Source organism: Poecilia reticulata, linkage group LG9, assembly GCF_000633615.1.
Source record: "Poecilia reticulata strain Guanapo linkage group LG9, Guppy_female_1.0+MT, whole genome shotgun sequence".
Taxonomy (NCBI): domain Eukaryota; kingdom Metazoa; phylum Chordata; class Actinopteri; order Cyprinodontiformes; family Poeciliidae; genus Poecilia; species Poecilia reticulata.
This window is the reverse complement of record NC_024339.1, coordinates 758,257-779,095: the sequence shown is the minus strand read 5'-3', so window position 1 is coordinate 779,095 and position 20,839 is coordinate 758,257. Positions and strand designations below refer to the sequence as shown.

The 20,839-nt window shown below is 38.1% G+C and overlaps 1 protein-coding gene across 1 annotated transcript in view; it reads left to right on the top strand.

The window, feature by feature from the left end:
- nr6a1a (nuclear receptor subfamily 6, group A, member 1a) overlaps positions 1-20,839 on the top strand; it is a 125,914-nt gene that overhangs the window by 19,385 nt on the left and 85,690 nt on the right. Inside the window, exon 3 of the mRNA XM_008417362.2 lies at positions 9,467-9,514. Coding sequence (XP_008415584.1) covers positions 9,467-9,514 — 48 coding nt within the window. The remainder of the gene's footprint in view (positions 1-9,466; positions 9,515-20,839) is intronic.

The following is a 20,839-nucleotide window of genomic DNA, read 5'->3' as shown; positions in this document are numbered from 1 at the left end:
AATATTATTTTTCATGTCAGTGTTAATGTCATGAGGCTGATGACTCCATGACACTTTCAGTTTGACTCATTAGGATTTTATTAAGAACCAGATTTGTTCTTTGTAATTTATGTCCAGTAAAACTATTAATCTATAAATCAATAGACAGGTTTATATAAAGATATAATCCATGTTTCTGTCTCATATTTGTATGGCATTAAAAGGATCTGGAAATTTTGTTTTTACACTGAAAGTTCTGGTTTGCACAATAAATGCCTTGTGGGGGAAGTTTTATGGATGATACTCTAATGTCCCATTCTCCTGAAGGCAGCACAGAGCTGCACCACCAGAAACTGACAAACACTGAAGAGAAGAAGAGCTATGATTAATGTAGTTACAGCTCTATCCATGTTTTAATGTTGCAGAGCTCAGTCGGTTTGCAACTAGTTCAAAGTTTAAACTGGCATGTTGAACATCTTTTATCTGGTCATTTTGTGGAATATTTAACAACTAGAAAATGGCAAAGAATAAGAATATTCTTTCCACTCTGACTGGCTGCCGCTAGGCCTACTGATTTTAAGTTGAATGTTCATTGCATTTTTTGTAGACGCCTGTGAAAATAATTTCTATTTCCATGACTCTCTTGTTCTCTGGGAAATTATTTTTGATGATAAATACAGAAACAAGCATAAAAATCAAAACATCTACAATAGTGATAGTAATATTAATGATAAAATAATTGTCAGTGCAAAGTAGCCTACAAATTCTTTGGTGGGGGGCAGTGAGAGACGTGGATAAAGGCTAGGGGGGCGTTGGCCCAAAAAAGGGTGATGATAAACTTAGTGTGTTGTGTATTTTTGTCTCGTTCTTTGTTGGAACTGTGATGGACTCTCCATCTGTTTCAGATGGCGCACACTACTGATTTGGTCATGTTAAACAGGAAGGACCATGGGTAAATAAGTAAATGGATGAAAACTGAGTGGCTGGATGAATGTACTGAGTGGCTGGTAGCATGTACAGCATGTACACTTGAGCATATTGTTCGTTTTGTCCATAGCAACAACCTATTAGCAGTATGTACTACTAGGCTCCATTTGTGCTGGCTGATCTAAATCTGTGGTACGTCTCCTAGTTAAAGATTGATATTGTAATAAAGTGATGGGGTCTACTGCCACCTATAGGCCAGTACAGCAGTTGGTCACCATAGAAACTCTATGTCCAAGAAGATGCATTGGATTACTGGTGTTGCTCCCCTTCAAAGAGCGTTTTGATCTTCTAGATCCAGTTAATTTGTTGGGCGTTTCACTATATACTTACAAATATATCTGTGAGTTTATTGACATGCCAGCGTTTGAATAGCCTCAAAGAGCAGTTTGATTTTGAGCTGCTGTTTCACCTAATTTTGAAAGTACGCACATTAAATTTGATTGAATTTGTCATTAGTTGTTGTTTTACTATCAGCACTTGGCAGCTTAGTCACAGTGGCAAACAGAATATCTGATTAATGAGTTTCTCCATGGTAATGGTATAGAACACATAGACCACAGGGTGGAAGAAACGCATTGCTGCCACTAGGACCTCACACAACCAACAGTTTTTTAGGGGCAGTCTTAAAACTCATTCAGAAACAAATAATTTATCTTTTCTCTCTGTAGCTCTTTATTTAAAACAAACCTATTTGCTGGAATAACAGGTAATTTACTACTATTTGGGTTTTGGCATCGAGATCAGAACAGACTTAAAAGTTGAGGCTGATGTACTATGGTTACCGGGTTGATACTGCCCTTCATTTCTCTTTAGGGTAGGTCCCCTGCTGCGTAGGGGAAAAGCTGTAAAAAAATGGGCTGTTTCAATGTTTTTAGGGATTCTTTTGGAGCATAAATATTAGTAGGGATCCTCCGATCAAGTTTTATGCTACTGAATCAGCCCTAAATGCTGATCGGGGCTGATCACCAACACCAATAACACAGATCTGGCAGAAAGGAACCACAAAATCACCTTAATTTACATAAGCGCATACAAAAACTTGCAAGCAAAGTGCAGCAACTATTCAGTCAAAACCACAACTGAAAAATCTGTTATCAGTGATGCAATATTTAACAGTAAAACTCTCAGCAGCTTAAATTATGCAGAAAGTCAAATAGATCTCACAACATTGCATATGTCGAATAATGTCCAGCTAACAAAGGAAACATTTGAAGTCAAATGTAAGTGGCATTCAACACTGTTTTGTGCATGAGCAAACTCAGTTGTGCATAGTTTCAAAAAAGTGTTTACCTTTTTTATTATGTGAAAAGAAATAAATACAGTGCTTCATATACACATTAAAAACCCATTTGCTACTAAACCAGATTAATCTAGTCTTGACCTTGAAGACCTTGAAGCAGAAAAAGGCACTAGTGAAATTACAGAGCATTTACTTTGAACGGGCAAAAAAAGTTCAACAGCATTTACTAAAGTTAGAGAAGCATCTGCACTTTTCCTCACCGACACAGTCGGTCCACAGTCTTGTGGACCGACACAGTCTATTCCTGTGTCGGTCCACAATGGCGGATGCAGCACTGAATTTAAGCGCTTGATCTTCCTACTTGTGCAGGGTGCAGATATTATTGTGCCGAAGTGTAAAATCTGGATTTTTCCGCAGAGATGTTAAACTTAACACTGAAATTCCAGCTCCATATATGAGCTGTGAAACTTCCAGGTGATGCAACACCTTTTTAAGGAGACGTTCGATGTGTTAGGACTCTGTCTGCTGGAGCTTGGGCAGTATTATGTCTGCAAAATGAAATAATTTTTGGGGTTATTTGCTTAGCCTTCTGCCTGTCGCGTTCATACTGCTGGGTGTTGGAAATTGAAGACTGCTTCAACTGCTGTCTGACAGTACTGAGTTTGTTTTAGTTTATTCTCTGCAGTGAGCTTTGATAAACTACCATACTCTGTCAAGTGCTAGCTTCTTAATATCACATTAGATTTGTTGATTGATGCTTTTTGACCTGCTTCCAGGATGATCTGTCATCATAAATTACATTAATACACAATTACACTAATAATCATTAGATTCTGTGCTGCTTCACAGCTCCTAATTTCTTTACACCTTTACTCTGAGCTGCTCAATACTGTATAGCAGGGGTGCCCAAATCGGTCCTTGAGGGACGGCATCCTGCATGTTTTAGTTCTCTCTCTGGTGGTGACAACAACCTCCTCAGCAAGTCAATGTTCTTCTTAGGCCTTCTATGAGCCATCATTTGACGCAGGTGTGCTAAACCAGGGAGATAACTAAAACATGCAGGATGCTGACCCTCGAGGACCGACTTGGGCACCCCTGCTGTATAGCAAACATTCACTGTTGTTGCAATTTTACTGTATGCAATATAAATATTGCAAAGAATAGGGGTAGGCAATATGGACTTACATTTTTGTCACAGTATTTTGTGGTACTATTGTGATGATGATAAAAATGTTATTTATTTAAAAAATGAAACCTTTATCAGTGTCACAATATGATTGCGATAAAGGGGACAATAAAAATTATTTAACTGTGTGGCTCTGAGAGCAGGACTGAGCAGTGACCCCCACAAACAGATACTGCTCTTGGAAAATATTCCTCTTTATTATACACTTCTTTAGGACACCAGTTGCATGAAGAAGATTTGCATCACTAAACTGAACTCAGATTTTCAAATGTATTGATATTTATTGATCCTGTCATTGAACAAACAGTGGAGAAAATAGCAAAACTTAAAATCTTAACGATACTGACTAGAGGTGTGCCGATCGACCGGCCACCGATCATAATCGGCCGATTTCTGTGAAAAAGTGTATGATCGGTGATGGCCGATCACAGTCTCTTGTTGCCGATCACACAAACCGATCACCTGCATCTCATTTTGCAGCCTGTCTGTGCAGYTGGTCTCCTTTTTCCTTCACACTGCGCAAACGCGCAGCAACAAATCCTAAGCGATGTGGAACTATAACGCACTGAGTGAATGGGGAAGTTTGTGTGTTGCGGCGGAAAATTGAAGCACGTGGGGTGAAGCAGGTCAAAATGCATCAACACAACGAATCTAATATGGCATAAAAACAATGGCATACTTGACGAAGTTTGGCTACATCGAGACTGACTGCAGTAAAAAAGACATATGGAGGATCAGATAGCAGGTAAAGCAGCGCGCAGCTACAAACACTCACCCGGATTAGCATGACGGTCAGAAAGCTAAACAAATAACCCGCAAAATTATTTAAGTCTTTGAGCTGCGATGTAAGACGCTGGTTTTGTTCTCGCTGTTGAACCCCTGCTACGCGCTACAGGTAGTAATATTTCACAGACGGAGCGCCGCTTCTGCTCCACCTGGTAGTGACTCTCACACCGAACCTCTGTTTAAAGCTGCAGCTTCTAGCTTAAAAAAAATACATTTTACATACGTATTAAAACTTTCGCTGACCTAACATGAGACAGATAATCTCTGAAAAAATAATCGATCTCCTCCCTGCTCTGCATAATTACTCCGCTCAGTCAGAAACAGCCAATCAGAACTAGCAGTAATCAGCTAGCCGCCATGCTATCAGGAAGTTTTCATTCAGTAACTCAGCATTGTTTATTGTAATGGATCCTGTTTTTGCCTTTGAATGTTAAGTTTTATACTTAAATCTTTTGGCAATGTTCAGAGGTTTTACTTTGACTCTTTACATTATTTAGCGTCTTCAGAGCCTTCATATGTTTTCAGTCTGTTAAAGATAGTATTATTGATAGCAGTACAATTTGCACAATGCCTGTTTTGTTTTATTTTGGGTTTTTTTCTTGGAAAAAAACCCAAAAAAAGCTTTTAACTAAATTAAGGTGTTAAAAGCTTTTAACTAAATTAAGGTGAATTCATGGTTCCTTTTTCCACATAATGTAACCGTAGTGATCGGAATCGGCAGGAAAAAACCTGATCGGCACATCTCTAATACTGACAGTTTTTTTTAAAGCATCATCAATTGGAATTTAAAGCAACAACAATGAATAAAAAAATCTTATAAGAAATTTATAATGATAAATGATAAACGGTGCTATAAATATGAGAGGCCCCATGGGCCAAAACTTAGAAACTCTCTCACATTTACTATCAAACTCTCTCACATTCACTATGTGTAAGAGAGTTTGTAAGTTTTGGCCCATGGGGCCTCTAATAGATAAATGCCCACCCCTAGCAAAGAACTCCTTGGATTGCAATAAAAATCATTTATTGTACAAGCTGCTGCAGCAAACATTCAGGGTCTTTGTCAGTAATATTTATTGGTAATGACAAACTTAATGAATAAATCCATTTATTCATTTCCATTTTCCTGATATGGTGTAGCCCTATAGACTACTGCCTAAGAATTTTTTCATGTTAATTATGAACAGACCGTTAATTATGTATGATCGAATGAGTCGTACGGTGATAGCTCAGCTGCACATCAAAGCCTGCTGATGCAGGCCGGCTGGAAGTCATCAGAACATCCAGAGATGATGGATGCTATATTGTTGAGCTACTTGGTGGTAAACCACACAAATCTATCATGCTCCATACGTCCCAATCCACAAGCAGGGAGCCAGGGGGGAAGACGGTATGTTGTTTTGATGGTGAGCTGATTGTGCTGGAGGTTGCAAAGGTTTTAAAGGTGAAAGGTTAAAGATGCAGCCTTTCATTGTCGGCAGACAATGGGCCACAGCGGAGCAGGCTCTGGCTGTATGGGCTGCTGCTGGAAACCTGTCCAGCCTCAGGCTATGATGGTCAATAAGCTGTTGTGGGGATTAGTGACAGAGACCACACACTCAAGCGCTCTGTTCTTCTGTACTGTGGGGCTGGTCATGGTGAACATTGAAGCTTTGGAGAACAGACTGAAACAACACCTGGCTCTGATCTCAGAAATGTTGTCAGTTGACCAGAGAGCAACTAAAAAATCAGAGAAAAATTTGTGGAGGGTTGATAGACCAGGACCCTCACAGTGGGTAAGGGAACACTGTGAAGCTGGCTTTGTGTTGAAGGAGAGCTCCGTTTTCTCTTGCTCTCAGGTTGTGAATATTCACTGTAACTTCACAAATTCTTTGACATTCTTAGCTTATGGTTTCTTAAGAAAAATGAACAGCTTTTATTTATTCCGCTGTTTATTTAGGGCTGCAGCCAACACATTTTAATAACGGAGTATTCTATTTGTCAGACAATATTTTTGATTAATCTGATTTACAAAAAGCGGCACATTCTGCAAATTTTTCACTTAACCATTTAATTTAATTAAATAAAAAATGCAAATAAATAAATAATTCAATTTCATTATATTGACGTAAATAACAACATCCCTTCAGTGAACACTGGATTATTTGCAGCAAAAGATGCTTTCTTGGCTTAAAAATTCCTCTAACATCAACCTGTGAAGCTCAGGCCATCAGTACAGCGGAGGACTGATCTGTTTATTTGTCTAATTAACCAATCAAAAATCCGATAACAAAAGGTGCATAATAGGATTTTTTAAAAAATTTTTTATTACTTTTGAAACAGGTGAAGCTGAAACTGACATTTGAGGAGTTCTGAATAGAACAGATTTACAGACAAATAAGGTATTTATTTTTTCTATTTAAATCAAACTGCATATATTTTTCATACAGCGTTGGCTTAATTTGAGTGTGATGTTCTCTTAGCAAATGACCTTAGTCTGCTTACTCCAGTTATTGATTATTTAATTACTAAAATAGTTAATGATTATTTCAATAATCAGTTCATCACCATTATTGTTGACCAGGATGGCCGATCACATGATTTGAAACATCGACAGTGAACTAGATTGTGCACTCGGCAGGGGCCTGCAGACATTCGTTCTTGTTACATTTGTATAAGTGTGTGTCTGTTCAGCAGGAAGATGACTGAGGCACGTGTGTGTTGGTGTATGCTCTAGGGAGAACATATGCTGCTGTTGACTGCGGGGCTGGTTCTGGGCAGGAGGTGGGGAGGGGCAGGGGAGCAGCTAGCGTGTGTCGGGTCAGGGGTCTACAGCTGTTGGTAGCACGGAGGTACGCTGACACAAATCGGGGGAGGTGAGTGGTTTGGTGGACTCGATACTGATGGCCCCTTGGTCTGAAGCAGTCTGGACATGAATGATGTGGCTTACTGGGCGCTGTGTAAGTGAGAAGCTGTTACTCGGTGGGCGCACAGATGGCTGCACTGCTGAAGGAGGCAAGATGTGGAGGGGGGGTGGGTAAAAATAAATTCTGGCACCAAGAGGGTAACTGATATGAAGAAAGCAGATTGTTCTTCAGCTATGGATGTCAGATGATACATCAGGCTGTGCATTAAAATCAGACAGTGTGGTCCATTGGTTGATTGGTCCATTGTTTATTATATCGATTAGTCCAGTTATCCAGCTTGATTTCATTTTATGGCTAAAAATGCTCCAGCAGTTTGTGTTGTGAGATAAATTTTTGGTCTAAAAGTCTGTGAGGTGGTCTGCAGAAAGGATTCATCACACTATTCCCTAAAGACAGCAAAATAATAACCACATTACCTGATGTGAAAGAATGGATAGTGAGGTGTACAGTCTGTCTGTTGAACATCAATGCAAAGGCTCAATACACATGCAACACTCAAAACACTGTTTTTTGTTGTCAAGTCAAGTGTAGGCTAGATTCATAATCTGTGTGCAGCCCAGTAGAATATAACAATTGGTGACACCAAGCAGGGTTCTGGAAGATGAGAAGCATTTTCCACAGCAGTAAGAGGTCAAACGTCCAGCTCATGATGAGACAACACTTTGGACTAGAATGGCAACATAATGAACACAATCTTTTGGTAATATTAAAATCTTAGGTTATTTAAAACCATAATTCTGAGAATTTCTAAAAACAATGTTTTTATCTTGTACTGTGAATTGTCTTAAGACAGAGTATAGATATTGACGACGACAACTTACTAAGTTTTGGCCAACATCTTCCGTTATGACATTAAACCATCTTCAATTGTCAACATACATGCTACTGTTGTGGTTACACACAAACACACAAATTTTTACGAGTCACAAAATGCAATCATTGTTCAGTAGGGTCAAAGATCTGTCTACAGACAGGCATGACTGATTGGGTGCTGAATCATCACCACCTCTTTTATCATCTGAAAGTTTTCATTCTGCTCCAGTAAACAAGTTCAAAATGCATTTGTCATAGAGACAATACACTTTTAATGCATTGTACTTGGATAATCAGGTAATAGTTTTTGGAATCCAAACACTTACTGTTTACATTGATATTGTGATGATAATAAATTAGCAATATATCGTGCGGCCTTAGCCCAATATAATCCAAGAAAACTATTACCATATCACTATGACTGACTAAAATCTAAGGTGGAAACAAATAAACATTAAATGATGCAAACAAAATTTGATAAAATTAGAAGGAGACGAGAAATATTAAAACAAACAGTAGCTATGACTAAAAAATAAACAGTGGCGTGTGCAGTTGCAGGAACTTGAAAGCTACTCCAAAACACTGACAGTCAAGCTTTTAGTTTTGCAGGTTTTTTTAAGTGATAAATATTTAGGTATTCAGATCAACTATAAAGCATTTTTAAAATGAAGATTTTCATATGTTAATAAGATTTTTAGTTTTGCTCATGATTATTGAGTTCTTACAAATATTGGGAAGAACCACCCTAGCATCTTGTAAAGCTAATGTTCTGTTGAACCGCAGCGCTCTGTTGTATTTGTGAAACATATGTATGCTGACCTTCTATTGATTTGTTTTCTTTTCATTCACACAATGATTACATTCTTCTTGGGTTAATAAATATGGTTAACATGAAAAACATGGAATTTAGGAAATAATAAAACAGATTCCATAAGGCCCTAGCTTCATGGCTAGTGGTTGAATGCTAAGCTCCTGATTTAACGCTTTTTCTCCTTGTTCTATGTAAGAAATATTCACAAAGACTGAAAAATTGAAATTCCAGGTATAAGTGGGATGGTCATGTCATACTAAATCTCCAGGGCAGACCCAGAACACCCTGGAGGAACTAGATCCCCTCTGGCCTTTGCTCTGTGGAATCTTTGGGATCTCAGACTGATTTGCAGGGGGATTCTGCTAATTTTATGTTTGATATCTGCTTAATTTAAAAAGTTTAGTAGTATTTATTAACCAATTCAGAAGTTTAACATATCTGTATCGGTCCGATTACAAAAAACCCCCAAAAAACATTGGGACGGTATTAATGGCTAATATTTATTTCCATATTGTTGCTGTTTGTTTCTGGATTGGGGGATGAGATTTGTTATGTGATATCTGTTTGGTCATTGGGCAGTGGTGGTGATGCTGCAAAGGATTCCATGTTTTCTCCTGCAGAGCGTATTTGCCAAACAACAACGCAGATTCCTGCAGCATAAAGCACTTTCCAGAGCCACTCTTCAGTTTTTAACACTAAAAGCAAACCATGAGTGTAATATCTAACTGTTCCTCTGCCTCTATATGCCTTCCCACCAGGTTTTTATGGTGACCATCCCCTGGAGACAGAACCCAGCGACAGCATGGGTGAGTTCAAACACTTTGCCTTCCAGAAGTAAATCTTTTAACTTCCTTTTTTTGATCAATCAATCAAGTTTATTTGTACTGCACATTTCAGCAACAAGGTACAAGTTGCTGAAATGTTCTCAAAACCATTCAACCAATTCAACAAGTACTTTACATATTAAAAACACAAAAATACAAAGTCATAGAAGATGCCACACAGTCGTCAATTGAGAAAACCAGTAAACATTAAATTTTGTCAAGTGCCATCGTTGCATATCAAGATGTGAAAAATGTTTCATTTATTATATTCAAAAGCAGCTCTAATCAAGTGGATTTTCAGTCTAGATTTAAAGGAGCTCAGGATTTCAACTTTCTCAGTTTTCTAGAAGTTTATTCCAGATTTGTGGTGCATACAAGCTGAATGTTTCTTCTCCATGTTTTGTTCTATTTCTGGAACAAAACAGAGCATCTGGAAGGTTGATACAACAGCAGCAGCAGATCTTTAATGTGTTCTGGTGCTAAGCTGTTCAGTAATTATAAACTATCGGCAGTATTTTAAAGTCTACTCTCTGAGCTCCAGGAACCAAGTAGAAGGACTTTAGGGTGATGTGCTCCATCTTCCTGGTGGAAGAACAAAATCCAAAGCGCTGGATTTTGCTGCCAGCAGCAGCGTTCTAGATCAGCTGCAGCTGGAAGATTGATTTTTTTTATTTATTTATTTTTTCCCAGGCAGACCTGTAGAGACACTGTTGCAGTAATCAATCTGACTAAAGATAAACACATGTATGAGTTTCTCTAAATCTCGCTGGGACATTAGTTCTTTAATCCTGGAAATGTTTTTCAGGTGATGGAAGACCAACTTTGTACTGTGTCTATGTGACTCTGAAGGTTCAGGTCTGAGTCCATCACTACACCCAGATCTACTAAAGAATAAGGGTGTTAATGGAGAATATTTACTGTATCTATTGCTACATTACACATTGCAGTAGTCGGTACTGATTAAAAAAATAATGAGTCCCTTTTCATTGGTCAGACTTATGATGACTTCAGTGACTGCTGATAAAAACTATTAAAGAAAGAGCTCCCTCTAGTGACAAAGCAGAGTTTAAAATATATATATCTTTCTCTTTATGTCCACAAGAGGGGAGTATGAGCTCAGCGGTACCAGGCTCCCGTGGACAGAGCTGTGTTTTGCTTCTTTAAAACTACAGCATTAACAGTTGCTGTGAATCCAGAATCCATCAGCTGAAATTAACTGAACACAAGCAGTGGACAGGAAGTGCCTGGAACCATAACAACTAGTTTGAGTCAGCACTCGTAAGTGTTTGTGATGTAAGCAGGTAATGTCTGTTAATAAAATGATAAGTGGTCAAAATGGTAAAGCCAGTGGTCCTTTGCTTTAAAGGAAACCTGCACTGGAGGGGCCGGGGTGAGGCAGTGGTCCAATGTTAAGGTCCAGGTTCACGTGAAGTTCACTTTAGACTCCTCTGAGTGTCATTCCAGCACCAGGTGGCACTGTAGAGAAGGTCAGAGGTCAGACACAGTTGAGAAACAGCTGACCTCGCCGTGACTCCTCACTGACCTGATTGTGTGTTGCTCTGCTTGGACGTACGCTTTCTGCTCATCCCTTTCTAAAGCTTTGAGGTAAGAGGAGGAGGAGAGCAGGCTTGTTTCTAGGCAGTGGAAGGAAGCTGGAGAGGAGCTATTAAAGCAGCACAAACTGAATGGACAGCATTGTTAGCTTGTAGGAGGATGAGGTGGAAATTTATGAGGCAGTGCCTGATTGGGTTGTAAACTTGACAAGGTAGGCTTGCTGCCAGGACTGCTCTCTTTCTCTCTTTTGGCCCTTTTATGCTCCCAGGATGCCTCGGTGCAAGCTCTGGGCAAGGGTGAGGCTGAGGTCAAGGGGGGCTGAGGCGAGGCTCTTTGGGCTTGTAAATGCTTCTAACAGGGTGGGAATTCACAAGCCTCCATTCAGTGCCCAAACACCCAGGTCAGGGGCCAAATAACTGAGCTGGCAACAGCTGTTTTCAACACTACGCCTGTAGATGTAATACTCATGTCAGTTTAGATATCAACATGTTCAGAGACAACTCGTAGTTAGCTTCAGATGGCAGCTGGTAAAATACTGGCTCTTGGCTCATTTTGCTCAAAGCTGACGCCATGTCATCTTCTGCTTGGGGTTCATTTTGACATCTTTTAACATGCCAAACATTTATCATTCATTTTTACTAATTATTTTAATTAGTTCAGGTTTTCCAAATTGATAATCTTATTTGATTATTATTAATGTTTTACTTGTGGTTTCAAGTCCTGATTGCCACTTCTTTTAAAGAAAGATTTTAAGATTGATCAGAAGCAAGAAAACACTTATGCTTTTTTGTTGCCAAACCTTTTCAAGCTTTCAATAAATGATTAAAGCTGGAAATATTTCTGCTTATGCTTAAATTTATTTTTAAATTCAATTCTTCCGAGTTGTGTCCTTCATAAATACATTCATAGTTTTATCTTATAAAACAATATCTTGATGAGATATTGATCTAATTAGATTTTTATTTTTAAATCAATCATTTTTAAGCATAGTAACACATGTTCTGGTGATGGTCAAAAACTCTTTGTTTCTTTCTCAAAGGTTGCTTCTCTACTTTCCACAGCTAAAGCTGATCTAACAGATGCTGCTTCCCATATAAGGAGGGTCTCTGCTCTAAATGGCTGTTTTGTGACTTGCATCCTGAAGTATTTTGCCTCTGTGGCTCCTCCCCCTTTCACATGGTGCTTGACCCCAGTCTAGCACCTGGTAGAGAGTGAGGTTGTCATGGTACTTTGGTGACTGCACCTCTCCATGGTTAATCATTACCAGCTTGGACTCTTGTTTGTATCACTCACTGGATCTCTGCATCCTGTTTTCACTTTGTTCAATACTACTTCAAACCATTTTCATAAGCAAATGCAAATGAGGGATAAAAAACTTAGAATCAGTCCTAATATCTACATGGACGTCTGATCCATTTTAGAAGTAGCTTTTATATTTTATGAAAAGTCTATATTTTTCTTTGTTTTAACCCTTCCTCCCCCCCTCCCCCCCTTTCTTGTTAATTTCTAGTTAATCTTAAATTCATAAGGTGATTGTATTCAGTGTCTCTGATGCACTACACCCCTCAGACCATCGGGTGGCAGCAAATCCCTGCTGACAGACCGTGTAGTGTTTCCTGCCACATGCCACCTGGACCCAGTGAACTCAGCACCCATATGGAAGTACTTGGCCTGAGCTCAGCACATGCCTTTCCTTTGTCCTCACATAACTGGGCCAGGTTCTTATGGTGGTGTCCAAAAGTCATCCATAGACCACCAGGTTCTCATTTCTCTACTCGCGTTGCCGCTGAACACTCAACAATGCTACAACATCAACACTTCTCTTTATTCTTTCTTTTGGATTTTGTTTTTTTTATGAGATTTTTACTGTTGCTAAGACCACCGAATAACTGAAGTGAACGTATAGTTAAATGGATTGCTAATGAAAATATAAAACCAATACTTTTCATTTTTTGACTTTCCTTTTCTCCTCCTGTGATCCTCTCAGACTTTTATGCCTCTGAATTTGGCGTGAATGCTGCCATGTAATTTGGGAGCTGCTGCTGCTGACCTCTGTGCTTTCTTATCATTTTAACCTTTAATAATTCATGATTAGCCTTGATGTGATTCACCGTCCCATCTTTTTTTCCCCCCTCTTGCTTGATTCAACTCGCGTTGGCGTTAGACTCGGGGTCAGCCTGCGGAGTGTTTCCAGGTCAGGGAGAAGTGGGTCACACTGTTCCCAGTGTCAGTGCCTATATCTTCACAGTGTGTGATGACAAAGCCCAACTCCACAGGGATAAACACACTGAGTTTTGTGTGGCCCTAATACACTTTATGCAGAGAGCCTGCTGCATAAGGATCTCTGCAGATACTCTTTCATTCACACACTGCAAAAATGCAAGATCTACCCAATTACTTTTGGTTGAGTTTTTTGTGCAAATGCCTTAGTATGCTTGAAATGAGACTAAGCTACCTTATAAGAAATATGAGCTTGTTTTAAGTCAGTTATATTGATGAAAACGTACTTGTTCCTTTTATCAGATTATTTCACTTATGACAAAAATATCTTGTTATAATCGAAATAATCTGCCTGTGGAATTTGTACTTTTTAATCTATTTTCAAGAATCATTGACTTAAAACAAACTGCTATATCTTGCTGAAATGTTGCTTGTAAGTTAGCTTAGTCTTATTTCAAGTTTACTAAGATTTTTGCACTAAAATTACTTGGTAAGATTTTGTGTTTTAACAGGGCAGCTTCTTGTTTTTCTGACTTGAAGTCAGCCATGGCAAACACCAAATTTAGAAATGAGGCTGATGAAGGAGCCCATTTTGTAGCCTGCTGAGATGCGAAAGAGGATATCAAAACCTGGATTAAAAGAGTTTATTTCCAGAATATGTTTTGGTTTATTCCATCAGATATTGATGTCTAAACTACCTCCCTCTCACACAATTACACAAAATCAAGAAATGACGTACGTTTTATTAGAGCAACTATAAACTAAAATGTGTCTTGTTCTCTCCTCAGACAATGTAAATGCCAGCTCTAACTAGATAAATGAAATGCACCATGTGTCTACTCAGGGAAATTCCTGGAGGTGTGTTTAAAATGTCTCACTTGGTCAGTTCCAGTCACATTGTTCCAATATGCCAGTATCTTCTCCATTGGTTTAATGAATCATGATGGTAATTGGTACTTGTCTCCTGTTTCAGGAATGTATACATTACAGATGGTGGCTTTAAAATACAATATCACTAACTGAACAAAACAAATCAGCTCACAAAGCATATTTTTATTTCTTAAAATAATTGGCAAAGATTTCTGAAGCATTGAACATTGGAAGGATCTGAATCAGAAGCTGTTCTTAATGTTGTTTTTCCAAGCTTGTTTCACACATGGACATGAAGCAGATTCTGAATAAAGAGAACAGGCAACATTACCAAATCAGCTCACACAGCACAGGCCTGTAACGTGTGACTGAAAATCAGAGTGGAGATGTGGAATTTAACATCTGGTTCATGGTGGGAAGCTGCTTTAGGCTACTAACAGCGCTGAGGCCCCGTCCTGCTCTGCCAGCTAAAAAAGTAAAGCTTGACTCTGTAGAAAATGAGTTAGATGTGGAGGTAGGCAAGAATTTGGCAAAAATAACTGTCATGATTCCTTCCCACTCTCCACTGTTTTTCATAGATCTAGAACACACTCCTAATAACAGAACGTTTAGACCAAAACTCTTCTCCAAGCAAATTTGCAACCTGTGCTGAGCACAATTGCCATTTGATTTAAAGAATTGATACACTCTACCTCAAACTGACCTACCCAACTCAGAAAATATTTGAATGTAGTTTTATTTTGTTCTTTGTAACACAGACATCACTTTCAGCTGAAGTGGACTCTATGTAATATAGATGAAAATGTATCATAATTTTCAAATGCATAAATTTACTATCTAGTAGATGAGTATATTATTTTAAATAGTCAGGATTGACACCATAGTAATAACAGAGGTGGTAGAGCTCAGTAAAAAAATACTCTGAGGCTTGGAACATGGTCTGTATAATATTGCTGTTCCTCCTGGAAACAAGATCTAAATCTCAGTGGGGTTTCGCCTTGTTAAATAAAGGAAAGAGTATTGAGTTGGAGATTTTATTGCAACTGTGATCTGTGTAATGGTGCAATGATGACGTAAGGACTGCTTGATTGCAGTATTTGGTGGTCTTTTTAAAGGGCCATGCATTCATGCTTTGCATACTTGTGATATATTTTAACAATTGGACGGTCTCCTGCTGGCCATCATGAAGACATTTGATGTAGATTTTAGTTGCTGAGAAGCTAATAAGATATTATAATGATTGAAGGAAAAATAACATTTTAAGCAATGTTGTCATCTGAATGTCTGTCAATAATATTGTAATTAGGTATGATTAATATTGTTCAGCCCTAGTTTAGATGGCTAAACTAGGCTGCTTCATCACTCTTTTGCTATGGAGGAGGGATTGAGCTGAAATATAGTTAATCAGTATTTAGTTCCACATTTATCTGGTGTTTTGTTTTTAAATCTGATGGCAACTCAGCTGTGATTTTGACTGTTTTAAGGTGCTACTTTCTGACTGTTTTCAGGGATGGAAAGACTGGGGCATGCTCTGATGAATTATTACTGGTCATAAAATTTATTTTTATTTTTCTTTAACATCTCAGTTCTGTGTTTCTACTATATTTTTATACTTATTGAGATATACTTATTTATTATTTTATTCAATTATTTGACTTGCCTTTGAGAGTTGCTATTGCTATTTTATAGGTGTACAGCTGGTTATTATATATGCAACTCTTTTTGAGTTTGATATCATTGAAACAGACAAAGAATAATTTTAGCTTGGATGTAAACCATTTATGCCAAAATTACAACCTAACAAAATCAGTTCACCCTCAAGGCAACAGCTTCTGCTCTCTTACCTGGAGTTAAACACACAGTCAGTCCAGTAAAGCAGACGGCCCTCTTAACTGCTCCCGGCAGTAAACTTTATTTTCTTGGCTGTCTTGTCAAGCAGAACCAGACTCTTGGAAACTATTTGGCTAAGAAATCTGGCAACCAGTTAAACAGACCAAACAATAGTGAAGAGAGCAGTCATCGTGCTGAATGTTTGCTTGGTCAGCCACAGCTGACAAGGAGCTAGAGCCAGGTGGGTAAAAGGACTGATTATGTTGTTTCTTTTAGTGAGAATAACATTGGAAATCCTTGTTGCAGTTAAAAAATCCAAACTGCCTTTTTATTTAACACTTGGTGTTGAAACGTCTCATCCTTAATCTCAAGACTTTCATKTTGCTTCTGTGGCACTTTCTAATCCAATTTATTAAATTGTTAATAAATTGTTAATACATCAAATTTGATTCATGTGGTAAATGATAAAAGAATCCGAGAGAAAAAAGGTTTTCTGCATAATATTGTAACATTAAAGCAGCTGCATTTGTTAAACAGGGCGGTATTACGTATTTTAGTGTCATTTTAATAGTCAACTATTACCTTCAGTTCTTATAAAAATGCTGTTAATATTCAATATTGATTAAATAAAAAGGTAATACATTTTAGAGGAACTATAGGTTCCTGTATTCCAGGGAGTTAATTCTGATTGCACACTTTATATTGTTCAGAAAAAAGTGAAAAAAGATCTGCAGACTTTTTGCCTGCATATGTGTTTGAACATACAGAAAAAACCTAGGACATCTTGACTGGATGCGTTGTGAGAATGCTTCTTTTTGCTGAAAACGTATGACAACACTACTCAGTTTTTCTAAGTGAAGTCTTGACAAACTCAAGTGGTTCAGGGACAAGCACAGTGACGGAGTTCAGAACATATAGGTAGATTCTGAGAACTGGTGAAGTCTAATTTGCTAGAATTGAGGTACATAATTGGTGTACGTATCTCAACGTGACAGATGCGTTGCATGATGACCATTTCAGACAGAGAAGCCAGACTGAGATGGTTCGGACGTGTACAGAGCAGGGATAGTGAGTATAGTGGTAGACAAATGCTGAGGGTGAAACTGCCAGGCAGGAGGCCTCGAGGAAGACCAAAGAGCAGATTTATGGATGGAGTGAAAGAGGATATGAAAGTAGTTGGTGTGAGAGAAGATGTGGAAGATAAGGCTAGAGGGAGACGGATGACTCGCTGTGGCGACCCCTACAGGGAAAAGCTGAAAGGAACACATGTACGTACTTTTTACCAGCAGTCTGTATCTATGCCTTAGTTAATTAAGGTTTTTCAGGGCAAGTTACTACAGTTGCATCCGTCTGTAAACTATTCCTTATTTTACTTGAATAAGGAATCACTGTGGTCAGAAGGGGTTTTAAAATGCCAACACCATCAAATTGTGAATAAAAACACCAGTGCAGCATGTGATCAGACTACTCCCAGCAAACCTTTGACTGTAGTCTCATACAGAGGATTATGGCAGGCATGTAGCGCACAAACCCTTCATTATAGAGATGAGTGCACAGCTGAGCATTCTGTGGTACAGACACAATAGACATTGTTCTGATGAGATGGGGAGAAAAACAATAGTCACATGAGTTGTCTGACACTTCAATGTCTGGTGAAATGGTTGAGTGCAAACAGAGGAGCCTGGTATAGGATCTGGGATCTGCGCATGACATACACTTATTATTGTTGATGTAACCATATATTTTTGTTTTTACTTGCAAGAATTTTCTACAGTAGAAGGACGGACTGTATATTCCTGAGTTAGCCTGATACTGCTCCATCTGTCCGCCACATTGGATTTAACAAAACATTTTTCAGTGTTTTGCCTGATGCACTAGAGTCCTCTTCAGTGGTCTATGTGCATTTATAACATAATAATCCACAAGAAACACAAGAAAATGGCTTTTAGATAGCTGTCCACTGTAATGACCGCTATGCATGAAATCTTTGGTACAACAGTTGTTACTGCTGCTTTCTGCTTTTCAACTCGATTAACAATTAAATCTCACGGAATATTTTAAATGTCAAACATTTGCTTTAGCAGATTACCACATGTTCTGCCTCATGAAGTGAAACTGTGCTTTGGAAGGTAGGCTCAAACTAAACACACACTCTTCCAAACATTATTTTTTACTCTGATTTATTTTTCATTTTAACAAATTGACTATGGAAATACTTTCAGGGATCATATAACTTTACATACCTAAACGTTGCTAGATTCTAAACGCGTTGATCTTCTGTCTGTAGAAAATGAAAATCCAGGAGGACATAGACCTTTTCATGTGGTGTGTTCCACAAAGCTTTAAATTTCTGTTTACTTGCTTCATAAGGCGCTTATTTAATAATATAGTGCAATTAATAACTAATTTGTACCTTGCTGTTGACATTACAACAGCAACTTTCCTTTTTAAACAAACGTTTAATAACTTTTTTTTTTTTTTTAATTCAATCCTTTTGCCGGACCATAACATAAAACACATGAGAGGAATCATTTGTCTTTACAGTAATCACTCTGAGTGGGAGGAGTTCATTTCTAATATTCTGAGTTGTAGAACAGTTGTGTAAAGGCCATACTCTCAGTTTCTGTTCCTAGGGAAATTCTAGATCAGAACTGTGATGATGAAAATCGGTTATAAAAGATTTCATCAAATTAGTTTTTTGCCATTTTTTTACTGTCTGGAAAGATTTTTTTAGCAATATTTTTCCGTCTTGTTCGGATGTTGCTGTACTAGACTGATTTCAGCTTTTATTCTTCCTGACCTGTTTAAGTGTTAAACAGCTGCAGAAAAGAGAAGGAATTTTATTTTATTTCGGCATGGGAAATAAAATATACCTGGGATCTAACATTACTGTGCTCATCTGTAAGGAGAGATGAGTACAGCACTGGCAAGATTCATATACTCAATATTTCTGTCATAAAATCTGACAAAGTGTGATGAGACAATACACATCTGTTTTCAGCATTCAGATGAGTTCATTAGCTTCCTGTAATGTCAGTTTACTACAATAATGAATAAATAATTAAGCTTGGACATTTATGGATTCAAAAATCATTCTCATCTACATCCTGATGTATTAGAAAATGTATTTATTTCTCCCAAAGCTAACGTATATTGCTTAGATGAAATCTGTCACTTGAAGCCGCCACGCCCCTTTGATCTGGTAATCCAAGCTTCATGTTCTGAAAGCACACGTTGCTCTCTCTCTCTCATCTGATCAACTTGTATAATGTAAATAGATGAAGTGAACCATACTGGGAGTTTTGTGGTTATTAATGCAAGATGACTGCTTGTTTTTACTCCCTGTGATGCTACACAACATACTTGAGCTGCCTCCTGTTGGGAACATGTAACATGATTTTAAAAAATTGCACTTTCAGTTAAATTCTAGGCTTTCATTATCCTTTGTGTTATATTCCTTTAAATGAGACGCCCCAGATTCCGTCTCCAGTCACACATAGTAGAACTGTCCCCCCCTTTGATTTCAAAGAAGCATCACATATCTTACTTTTTATTGACACTTTGTTTTTCAATACTTGAAACTACAAGATTTACCGGCCTGTTTGTAAATGGCCGGCAGGGTATTGCTCTTTATCAGGTCCAAAGACTCCAGAGTGCTTCATACACACATTCACACACTGATGGTGAGCGACATCTGCGACAGATTAACAAAATTGAACAAAGAGAAAATGACAAGAATTTCGTTTGATAATGCATGACGGTGTATAAAAATAATTTAATTTGATCAGATATTTCAGCTGAGGATATTTCATATGTTCTCCATCCATGCTCAGTCACTAAACATGTTTACAAACCAGTAGGTTCTAGCTGCTAGTTTTAATGTTTAGCTCAGTGGGTTTGAACTCAGTAGCTTAACCTAGCATTGTTTCTCCTTCAGTACTTGCAACCAGGATCCTTATATTTGGCTTCTCATGAAGCTCATATGAGCTTCCCATTGTTATTTTTAACCTGTTTAACCACTTTATCTTCTGGTGAGCATCATCAACAGGGCGTTTGAACCGCAGTCTGCATTCATTGATCAGTGAGTTATTCTGGTGCAAACCCACCGACAGCAATGAATGTTTATTGCAGCCTTAGATATTGAGCAGTTCTGGTGGCCACAGGTTGGATGTGGAGCGCAGGTCATAGTTTCTGAGTGGAGTATCTGATGTGCTGAGGTGTCCCTCAAGGTACAGTCAACGGTCGATGGTTTTCCTTAGAGCACAAACTCACCGACAGCGTTGAATGTTCCCTGTGGGCACTAAAGTAGCTTTGTTTGACTCATGGGTAGCTCTTTGGTAACTTGGTGAGAGAAAAAACAAAAACATAATACAAATGAGAGCTAATTTTAGTTTAAGTTGTTTGAATTTTTTTTTATTCTGCTATTGAGTGAAACAAGTGGAAAAACACAAACTCTTGTCTGTTTTTGGCCTCTTTGGTACCATTCACAATATGACACTATGAAATCTGCTTTATTATTTTCCAAATTCTGTATTTTTTTTCCCCAAATTCTACTTTTTCCATTTTAGTTTTTATGAATTAAATTTTAACCAGAGTATTGAATTGTGGTGCGCATGGAAAAAAAAAAGCTAATTTACAGCTGTGGTTCAACAAAACAATGGCATTACAAAGTGTTTTTGTTTCCTCCTCATTTTTTTTGAAGAAATCAAACATTATTTGCAAAACTAAAAATCTGTTTTTGGACATAAAAAATCTCCCCTGTAAAAGTGCCTTAGAGTTTAAATGGACACCAAAACACACTCACTCACTCACTCTCTCTCTCTCTCTCTCTCT